The sequence below is a fragment of the Cajanus cajan genome, chromosome 1, assembly GCF_000230855.2.
Source record: "Cajanus cajan strain Asha chromosome 1, NIPB_CcT2T_4, whole genome shotgun sequence".
Lineage (NCBI taxonomy): Eukaryota > Viridiplantae > Streptophyta > Magnoliopsida > Fabales > Fabaceae > Cajanus > Cajanus cajan.
In genome coordinates, this window is record NC_138517.1 from 31785467 (window position 1) to 31797015 (window position 11549).

Below are 11549 nucleotides of genomic sequence, written 5' to 3' on the forward strand. Positions count from 1 at the left end.
ATTTTAGTTTATAGAAAAATTTGTATTATATTTCATATTTTTCTCTAAAAAATACTTCTTAAAAAATTTATCCAATTATAAACTTAGGAATGGATACTAATTAATAAAGTCCTGCCTAATTAGTAGGGTGTTTGGGCCAAAAACAAAAAAAATTGCCCATTGTTTTTCCTAAGACATTTGCAAATTTGAACATGTATTGTGGAATGATGATGACATTGTTGATGAGAACTGCTGGTGATTGAAAGATCGGAGAATCCATAAATAAGGAATCTACGTTGGACTACGTGAAAAAATATCAAGAATTGAGGCTTTGAGCTAAAAGTAGTAGAAAATAGAAATTACAAGAAATGGAAATTGATAAAAAAAAAAAGGAGTTACATATAGTGATTTAGTTCTAAATTAGGTAAAAAAAGTTTATCAATTATTTAATAATTCATTTCATTAGACATTTGTAACATCCCGAATTTTCTACTAATGCAATATTTATTATTGTTTATTTTTATATTTATGAATATTATTTTTTATAGTTATTTTTGTTAATTAAAAGGGGTTTTATCGAATATTTTTAAAGGTTTGTAATAATTTAAATTATTTATGAATTTTTTTTTATAAAATTCTGTTTTTACGCCGGAACGGGCTGTTCCAAAATTGGAACGAATCATTCCACACAGAAAATATACTATTTTTGAAGTATCAGAACGGGTCGTTCCAAAAGTAGAACGGGCCATTCCCAAAGGGAAACGGGCCGTTCCGGAATTCTAAAATTGACTAAAAAGTCAAGTTGGAAACGGGCCGTTCTCCTTATGGTCAATCTGTGTAAAAGTGAACTCCAGAACGGGCTGTTCTGGTTTTAGAACGGGCCGTTCCAGTTGAAAAATTTGCCTATATTTGAAGGCTCGGGAACGGGCCGTTCCGAATTCAGTACGGGCCGTTTCGGGTGCGCCGAGATGCCTATAAATAGGGGCAGGGGTGAAAAAAAATTTATAACTGAGTAAGAAGTGAAAATCTTAGAGAGAGAAAGAGAGAGAGAGAGAGAGAGAGAGGGAGAGAGAGAGAGAGAGAGAGAAAGAGAAAGAAAGAGAAAGAGAAAGAGAAAGAAAGAGAGGGAAAGAAGAGGGAATCTAGAGGAGGAGGTTCTGCTCTAGTTTCAGCTCTGCTTATCCAGGTAAAGGGGGAGTGAGAAATCTCGCTCGGGGGTGTGGGAATAATTGTTGGATAGTTTGATTGTTGGATTAGTCCCCAATCCCTTGCCGTTGTTCTGGCTTATTTTCTGTTTGCTCTACTTTATTCCTTGTTGGAAATAATAAATGATTATGTCATTAACGTTAAAAATGAATAAGTTTTAATATGAATAAGAATGCCCTTTGAATTCCTATGCGGACCTTATAAGGAATAATTATGACATGACTATGTGAAATATGGACAAATGACATGAGACATAAGAATGGACTATTGAGACAAGTTATGATTATGAGAATATGACAAATGAGGACATATGTACTAAATGAAATTATGTAATAAGTTAAATGTTGAGTCAATGAAATAATGACTGTATGACATGCATCATATGCATATATGACTCCAGGTGTGCCGCTGAGGCTGCATACCCATGACTAACAAGAAGTACCTTAGGGTCACCCACGACTAACAAGGTGTACCTTAGGGTCACCCACGATGTAACATGCTAACCAGGAGTACCTTAGGATCACCAATGATGATATGTGAAACTTCCTTATGACGCCACATGCATGCATTTATGAGTCAAGTTCATGATATCATTGCATGATAAATAAGTGTATATGTGTTGTTGATTATGTATGCGTATTGTTTACATGTGACTTATATTTGTTGTGTGTGTGTGTGTTATCTAACCTTTATTTCTTCACCTAAAACTGAGTGAGATGTTTCTCACTCCCTTGTTGCTTTTATATGTGTTTAAATTATGTTGCAGGCGTTCATCATCATGAGGATGTTGGTGATGAGGCTTAAGGCTTCAGTTGGGCATGCTCTGATAGGATGTGACATCGGGGCTTAGCTAGCTTAGTCTAATATGTTATTGTTTTAATAACTTTAGTTTGTTTTCTTTTGTAATTTCTAGCGAAGAAATAACGTAAATAAAGTTGTAATCTTTCTTTTGTAATTTTGAACGTCCTTGATAAAAGACCAAAATATGCATCTTTGTCATATTATTTTTATTACATGACTTGAAATTTATAAATTAATTCCTAACTAGGAGGCACTGCCACCTTTGCTAGAATTAATCTATATTTTCCTTTTATATGATATCTTGAATTTTGATACTTACATGATGACTTTCTATGTTTTATGAGTTACGAATGTGAATGTTCTACCTTATGATATGAGACAATTACTTTTGAAAGATGTTATCAAACTATGAAAGGTTTTATTTACTCAAAAAGGAAAAGTAAAATAAAATTTTGTCCACATTTATTGTGTATTAATATTGGGGTAGAGGGTGTCACATTTAGTGGTATCAGAGCAGGTCGATCTAATCGACCATGAGTTATGAGTTTACTATGCTTATTTGGTTTACTATGCTTATTTGGTACATGAATGATGGACTGAACTGATTGTGAAACTTGTTGGTATGCTAGTATGATGATTGATTATGTTTATTAATTGTATTATTTTTTTAGACTATGGTTGGTAGAAATGATCGTGCGATTGCTGATGCTCTTCAAGCATTAGCACAAGCTATGAATAATAACAATAGGGTTGAGGTAGCTCCTAACTAGTTGGAACAATTTCAACGAAATCACCCACCTACCTTTAAAGGAGGATATGACCTAGATGCTGCTATGAATTGGCTAACGGAGATTGAGAAGATCTTCAATGTGATGGATTGTCCCCTTGGTTAGAAGGTGAAGTTGGCCACCTTCATGTTGACTGCTGATGCTCACTTTTAGTGGGAAGGAGCACTTCGGATGATGATTGATGGAGGGGTGCATTTGAATTGGGACAACTTCAAGAAGGTTTTTCTTGAGAAATATTTCCCGGATGATGTGAGGAGTCGGAAAGAAATGGAATTCCTTGAACTGAATCAAGGGAATGACTCAGTGGCAGAGTATGCTGCCAAATTTGATGCTTTAGTTCGTTATTGTACACACTACCATGGTGAGGGTGGTGAAAGAGCTAAATGCATAAAATTTGTAAATGGTCTGCATCCTGAAGTAAAAACTGCAATTAACTATTAGGAGATATATCACTTTCCCACTCTGGTCAATAAGTGCAACATTTATGATTGTGACAACCGTGCTCGTGTTGCTTTCTATAAAGGAGTTGGAGGTCCTATCCGTGCTATGAGTTCTAGTACTTCGGGTAGGAGTAAGCCTTACTCCGCTTCTAATAGATTTCAAGGGAGTAGAGTTGCTGCTAATAAAAGTAAGTCATTTACTAGAGGATCCATTGTTAGTGCTACTGGAAGTGTTGGAGGGTCTGTGTCCACTCCTTCAGCAAGATGTGGGAAGTGTGGACGTGTTGGTCACTAGTGCAAAAAAGGGTATTTACGTCACCCAATTTACGTCGGAAACAGTAAACACCGACGTTGTAAAAACGTGGTGGCAGTTTCGTAATTAAGTGGAGACTAATTTACGTCGGACCCCCCCTAGTCCGACGTAAATGTGGGAATTAACGTCGCAGTCTCATAGTGCGACGTAAATTTACGTCGGACTAGAGGTGGTCCGACGTAAATTTACGTCGAAACCCCTGTAGTCCGACGTAAATTTACGTCAGAACAACGAAACCCGACGTAAATTTACGTCGGAACAACGAAACCCGACGTAAAAAATGGCCCTATATTCCCCACCTTTGTATTTTCCATTCCCGCGCTCACAATTTACAAACAACCCCTCTCATTTTCTCTGAATTTCTGAGTCTCCCACTGCGTTTATTGCTACATTCAACGTATCCAAGTCTCTAAGTGTCTGCACGTTGGTCGTTTGAGGTTAGTTTGTTGTCCCCGTAATTATTTTGTTTTTTTTTGCTATTTGTTCCGCTGGAACGGCCCGTTCTCCTTGTAGAACGGGTCGTTCTCCTTGTAGAACGGGTCGTTCTCCTTGCAGAACGGGCCGTTCTCCTTGCAGAACGGGTCGTTCTCCTTGCAGAACGGGCCGTTCTCCTTGCAGAACGGGCCGTTCTCCTTGTAGAACGGGCCGTTCTCCTTGCAAAACGGGCCGTTCTCCTTGCAGAACGGGTTGTTCTACAAGCAGTACGGGCCGTTCTGCAAAGAGAACGACCCGTTCTGCTGGAAATTTGTTGTTGTAATTTTTGATCTGGAACGGCCCGTTCTAGTTTCAGTACGGGCCGTTCCATATGCATTAAAGAAGAGACTTTTTTAGGCATTGACCTTTAGTTTACCATCGATTTTTTAGGGTTGTAGTTTAGGTTAGAAAATTTATGAATAACTGAGTCAATAGTTAATTTGTGTTAATATATAGATAATGAATCGAAGTTGGATGAATGCAAGTCGCATTAGTCAAGAGTACAGAAATGGAGTTGAAGAGTTCTTACAATTTGCAAGAGAAAATGGGAAACCCATCAAAGGGGCATATTATTGTCCATGTGTTCGATGTTTGAATCAGATACGTCAAGAAGTTGGAGAAATACGTGATCACCTGTTTATATATGGTATTGTGAAGAGTTATACAGTATGGACATGGCACGGAGAAATATTAGACATTCCAACAGTGTCAACAACTGAAAATTTTGAAGGGATGGGCGATAACTTAGAAGAGATGATACGTGATGTTGGTGAAGAAAATTTTGAAAGAGCACATGTGTATGATACCTTAAAGTCTGATTTTGAGCAACCATTGTACCCAGGATGCAGTATGTTTACAAGATTATCAGCAACTTTAAAATTGTTTAGTTTAAAAGCAAGAAATGGCTGGACTGATAAAAGTTTCACAGAATTGTTGGAGTTATTGAAGGAGATGCTTCCAGAAGATAACACGTTACCTAATCGCAACTATGAGGCAAAAAAGATACTATGTCCAATGGGTTTGGAGTATAAGAAGATACACGCGTGCCCTAATGATTGCATATTGTATACAAATGATTTTGCTACACTGAAAGTGTGTCCCACATGTGGATTGTCGCGGTTCAAAAAGAAAACTGATGGAAGTAATGGTGAGGAAGAAATAGAGGGTCCCCCTGCTAAGGTCTTATGGTATTTGCCAATAATACCTAGGTTTAAAAGATTGTTTGCCATTAAAGAGGATGCAAAAAACCTCACATGGCATGAAAATGGTAGAAAATGTGACAACTTTCTTCGACATCCAGCTGATTCTCCGCAATGGAAGAGGATTGATGAAACATTTCCAGAATTTGGTGCAGAGTCAAGAAACTTGAGAATTGGTTTAGCTACAGATGGCATGAATCCTTATGGGAACCTAAGTAGTAAACACAGTTCATGGCCAGTTTTGTTGGTCATTTATAATTTGCCTCCTTGGTTATGCATGAAGAGAAAATATATTATGTTGTCTATGATGATATCAGGTCCCCGACAACCAGGAAATGACATAGATGTGTATCTTAGTCCATTGATTGATGACTTGAAAATGTTATGGGACACAGGAGTGGAGGTGTTTGATGCATATCGTGAAGAAAAATTTACTATGCGTGCAATGTTATTTTGCACAATAAATGATTTTCCAGCATATGGTAACTTGAGTGGGTATAGTGTGAAGGGTCATTATGCATGTCCTATATGTGAAGAAAACACAAGTTATACCCAATTGAAACATGGGCAAAAGACTGCGTACACTAGGCATCGTAAGTTTCTTGTTCGTAGTCATCCATACCGTAGATTGAAGAAAGCATTCAATGGAAGTCAAGAGGATGAAATTGCCTCCACACCGCGCAATGGTGAAGAAGTATATCAACGGGTGAAGAACATTAACATTGTGTTCGGAAAGACGCAAAAGAAGTCAACTGAGAGAAATATCTGGAAGAAACGATCAATATTCTTTAATCTTCCTTACTGGTGCAAGTTAGATGTTAGACACTGCATAGATGTGATGCATGTCGAGAAAAATGTTTGTGATAGTGTAATTGGGACATTGCTAAACATCAAAGGAAAGACTAAAGATGGAGTGAAAGCACGACAAGATTTGGTAGACATGGGTATACGTTCTGAGTTGCATCCTCAGTCTATTGGAAGACGCACTTACTTGCCTCCAGCTTGTCATACTCTATCAAAGAAAGAAAAAAAAAGCTTTTGTGAGTGCTTAAGCAGTGTGAAAGTTCCACAAGGGTACTCCTCAAATGTGAAGAGTCTGGTGTCTATGCAAGATTTGAAGTTGATTGGTTTAAAGTCTCACGATTGTCATGTGTTAATGCAACAACTTTTGCCTGTGGCTATTCGTAACATTTTACCATCTTCTGTTAGAGTTGCTATTACTCGATTGTGTTTATTCTTCAATGCCATTTGCAACAAAGTAATTGACCCTGTAAAGTTAGATGAGTTAGAAAATGAAGCAATCACAATCTTGTGTCAATTGGAAATGTATTTTCCACCTTCATTTTTTGATATCATGGTGCATTTGATAGTTCATTTGGTTAGGGAGATTCGATTGTGTGGCCCGGTTTATCTTAGATGGATGTATCCTGTTGAGAGATACATGAAGATCTTAAAAGGATATGTCAAGAATCAATACCGCCCAGAAGCCTCTATTGTGGAGAGGTACATTGCAGAAGAAGCCATTGAGTTTTGTTCAGGGTATATGTCAAAATCAAAACCAATAGGAATTCCCAAGACTCAACATGATGGGAAACAATTTGGTAAGGGTACTCGAAGTTTAAAGATTAGAACTGTGAGTCGAACAGAAGTTGACCAAGCCCATTTGTACATATTGAACAACACTGATGAAGTAATTCCTTACATATCTGAACACATAGATGAAATCAAGATAGCACACCCCCGGATGAATGAGAAATGGGTATTGAATGAACATAACAAGAGTTTCTTAGCTTGGTTTAAGAAAAAGGTTTATGGTGAGGTTAATGCTTCTGATACACTTTTGAGACTCGCGCGTGGGCCTAACAACGATGTCATTACATTTGGTGGGTATGACATTAACAAATATTGTTTCTATACAAAGACAGAAGATGACAAAAGTAGAGTACAAAATAGTGGGGTTACAATTCAGGCTGAGGCTGTGCACTTTGCTAGTTCAAAAGATAAAAATCCCATTACAGCATCCATGAGTTATTTCGGAGTCATAGAAGACATATGGGAAATTGATTATGTTACGTTTAGAGTGCCTGTGTTCAAGTGTAAATGGGTTGATGGCAATACGGGTGTGCGGACAGATGATTTAGGATTTACTTTGGTTGATTTGAATAAGGTCGGCTATAAGGATGAACCTTTTATTATGGCATATCAAGCAAGACAGGTTTTTTATGTCAGGGATCCATGTAATGAGAAATGGTCAGTGGTCCTCGAAGGAAGAACCATGCATGGAACTCACGAAGATGAGTCTCTAGATATGCATGAGACACCGTCTTTTTCAAGCAGATCATTTGGTCCTATTGCGGACAATGAAGTGGACGAAATACATGCTATTCGAAGTGATCATGATGAAGGAATATGGGAAAACATTCCAACCTAATAGGTTTCTGTTTATGTATTATTTATTTTTTTATTAGTTATTTTGTTGCTATATTATTATTATCTTTTTTACTTTATTTGTCTATTCAGTTAATTCATTGTTTTAATAATGACAGTTTAATTTTTTCAGGATTATGGAGGATTCTGGGTCTGGCAGTGGAAGGAGGGAAGGTAGATCTGTCACCCGATTGTCTAGGTTGACGGCTGGGCGCATTGCCAAGGAGAGGACACCGGTTGAGGTGGATCCTCGTTCTGGAAAGGCATCAGGCCCAAATGCTGCCAAGTTTAAGAGCTATTTGGGAGTCCTAGCTCGACGACATGTTTCTATTATCATTCCATCATGGGATGACGTTCAGGAGGTTGACAAGAACCTCATGTGGCAGGATATTCAGGTATATACTTTCACATCCTTTCAATATTATATAACTAAAATACATTATTTATTATTTGTTGTTATTTTCATAGCAAAATTTTGACATTCCCAACACTGAGGGCATGAGGAGGAAGATGTTATCTGCCCTTGCCACCAGGTGGAGAGACTTCAAGACTTTCTTGACACGGGAGTATGTATTTGGAGAGCGCCAAAATGAGACTCCCTGTCTAAACTACCAGATCACTGATGAGGAGTGGATGCAATTTTGTGCCACTCGATTGGACCCTTCGTGGAAGGTTAGTTATTGATAACTTTTACATTGACACAAATACTTAAGGTACATTTTAATTTATCTCATTTTCTTTTTTGTATTATTACAGGCTAAAAGAATAGCTGCCCAAGAACGACAGGCCAAGAATGATGCACCCCATCTATTGTCAATAGGGGGATATGAAAGAAAAAAAAAGCAAATGAAGAAGGCTAAGGCACAGGCAGCAAGGGTTGAGGATGCTGACCGTGTAGAGTCACCTCCCCGCCATGAGATGTGGATAGCAGCCCGGACAAAACCAGATGGGCAAATGACTTCTGAGTCTGCAAGAGTCGTTGCTAGTAAAATAGTAAGTAAAAATATACAAACTAAGACTCTTCATTTCAACTCATTTAATTCATAAGAATTTTTAATCTTCCTTATTGTTGCAGGAGGGTTTAGTTGAGCAGAGCACCCAGGGCTCATTTGTTTCTGATGGTCGGAATGATATCCTCACAACGGCCATATGAAAGCCAGAGCACGGAGGTCGTGTGCGTGGTGTTGGTGGTTCTTGGAGCCACCAAGATTTCTTTGGTGGCCGATCATCGAGGAGCACTGTCAACTCTTGCAGTCAAGAGGTTATACAGGAATTGGAGCAGAGATTGAAGATGGAGTTTGAAGAGAAACTGAAGAATATTGGAAAACAGTTTGAACAGAAGTTTGAACTTTTGGCTCATTCTCAGCAACAGACTGCAGTTGCTCATGATGGTGTTCGAGTCAGCACTAAAGGGAGCTGTGCTGCTCCAGATCCCTCACCGGATCAGACTCACACTGATGTACCAAACCAGTGTGAGTTATATGTTGAGGATGACCCCCCACGGTTAGTGGCTATTGGCTGAGTATTTGAGGGTGGCTCAACCATCCATGGTGTCCCTCTACAGCCAGACTGGACACGGGTTGTGGTTGACCAAGTTCAAGATTCTGCTGCTCCAGTGCCTTTGCCCAATACAGAGGTTCAACTAGTGGGGCAGGCAACCGGCACATTCTTAGCTTGGCCAAAACGTTTGGTCATGCCGCTTTCAGCACGGGCAAAGGTAATTATATTATTGCTCTTTTAGATTCTTATAATTCTATTATTGTTTAACTAATTTTGATTATTTCTTTAGGATTTTATCAATCGTGGTAAGGAGGTCATGAGAGAACCTCGTGTTCATGATGCCAATATCGCAGAAGCTGAGGATGATCCCATATCTAAGCTTCTAATCAAATTACCACGAATAGAGAAGCATCCAATTCAATTGCAGTGGGACATTAGAGTTTTTGGAGTTGATAGCTCTGATGTTCCACTATACATATCTCTGCCTGATGCATTAGAGATTGTTGGGGGAAACTGCATGTTAAATATATCTGTCATACAGTTGTGGGCCATGTAAGTCATATTTTCTTTTATGAGTCTAAATTTACAATAATTACATTTAACTTATAATAATTATTTGTGTTAGGTACATGGACAAATTGAGTGTGGAGCAAGCACAAGCAGAAGTATATGGATTTATTGAGCCTCAATCCATCCAAAAATCAGGAAACACTCAGGTCCAGATCCAATAATATATGCAAACATGGATGAGTGACTCAAGAAGACATATATACATGGCTCCATACATTGACGGGTTAGTTTTTTAATTGGTTTTTTAATCATGGTAATTTTTTAACTGATTTGTTTGTCATACAATGTAGGTCCCATTGGCAGTTAATGGTAATCATTCCTAAGGAATATACCGTGGTGTGGTTTTGTTCACTTCATCGAAAACCAAGCCATGAAATTAAAAGCCAATTACATGGGTAACTAAAATTTTTTCATTATGTTTTAAAACTAATTATATATATTGGCTAACATTTGTTTTTATTTCAATTAATTAGAATCGTGTCTGGAGCTAATATATTAAGTGGAAGAACCAGATCATCAAAGTCATTGCATTTCATATACCCTAAGGTTAGCAAATAAATTCATACAATCAATAATATTTAAATTTATTGACTTTGGAATTAATAGTTATTTGTTTCTCATTTTAGTGTAATAAGCAATAAGACTCGTTTGAATGTGGCTATTACATTATGTATTGGATGAAAGCCATAGTTTCTGCGGGTATTATTGATTCTTGGGTGCAGGTAATTCATATCAAAATTTATTTAACTATATTTACCTTTAGAATAATTAACATTGCATATTAATGACACTTAAATTACCCTTTCAGGTCTTTCAAGATCCATCTCCATTGCCCGAAGATGAGTTGCTCAAGATAAGAGAACAATGGGCAAATTTTTTTCTAAGTTTAGTTAGTTAGATATTATGTTTATAGTTTGATAGTTAGTTAGATATTATGTTTATAGTTTGATAGTTAGTTAGTTTAGTTAGTTAGATAGCATTGACAAACATGTTTTATAGCTTTTTTAGGATAATAGGATTTACATTGTCATAATTTATGTTTTTTAAGATTTATATATTATTTTCTTTTTGTCATTCAATTTTGAAATACAATTTGAATTTCTATTCTGGACTGCCTGGTTTAGAATTGGTATTCTGGATTATATTTATATGCAGGTGTTGGATATATCAATTTACAAACGTTTTTAAAAAAAAAACTCCCACAATTTACGTCGGACAAAGCCATCTCCGACGTAAAATTGTGGCATGATTTTGCCCCATTTTACGTCGGTTTGGAGAAATCCCCGACGTAAATTTACGTCGCCTTTTAGAGGCGACGTAAATTTACGTCGCCTTTTAGAGGCGACGTAAATTTACGACTCCCGTATTAACGTCGGACCCTTTTCCGACGTAAAAGGGTCAAAATACACGACGTAAAAGACCCTTTCTGTACTAGTGGGTCATAATCAGTCTGAGTGTCTTGACAAGGAGATTATCTGTTTCAATTTCAGTGGCAAGGGTCACATCAGCACCCAATGTCCTGAACCACGAAGAACACGTGTTATTGGATCGGGTTCGCAAATTGAGCGTCCAAAGACTGTAGGGAGAGTATTTGCTCTTAGTGGTGCTGAAGCTTCTCGGTCAGAAAATTTGATACAAGGTACTTGTTTCATAGTTGAGACTCCTTTTGTTGTACTATTTGATTTTGGTGCAACTCATTCCTTTATTTCTGTCTCTTGTGTACAAAAATTGAATTTGCCTGTGTCTTTGTTAGATTTTGATTTAGTTGTTGAAACCCTTACTAATGGTCCTGTGACTACATCCCTAGTGTGTTTGAAATGTCCTTTGACAGTTTCTGATAAGCAGTTTCTAG

The 11549-nt window shown here is 37.6% G+C and overlaps 2 protein-coding genes across 2 annotated transcripts; both read left to right on the forward strand.

Moving 5' to 3' along the window:
* Positions 1–4297: 4297 nt before the first annotated feature.
* LOC145949386 (uncharacterized) lies at positions 4298–8254 on the forward strand. Its single transcript, XM_083059211.1, has 3 exons — positions 4298–7634; positions 7761–8022; positions 8096–8254. Exon 1 carries the CDS (start codon positions 4461–4463, stop codon positions 7629–7631), a length of 3171 nt encoding a protein of 1056 aa, XP_082915337.1. The 5' UTR covers positions 4298–4460; the 3' UTR covers positions 7632–7634; positions 7761–8022; positions 8096–8254.
* A 1174-nt stretch (positions 8255–9428) lies between these two features.
* On the forward strand, positions 9429–10260 carry LOC145949387 (uncharacterized). The gene is made up of 4 exons (XM_083059223.1): positions 9429–9679; positions 9753–9920; positions 9988–10092; positions 10171–10260. The coding sequence occupies exons 1-2, from the start codon at positions 9444–9446 to the stop codon at positions 9856–9858; spliced, it is 342 nt and encodes a 113-aa protein (XP_082915349.1). The 5' UTR covers positions 9429–9443; the 3' UTR covers positions 9859–9920; positions 9988–10092; positions 10171–10260.
* Positions 10261–11549: the final 1289 nt, after the last annotated feature.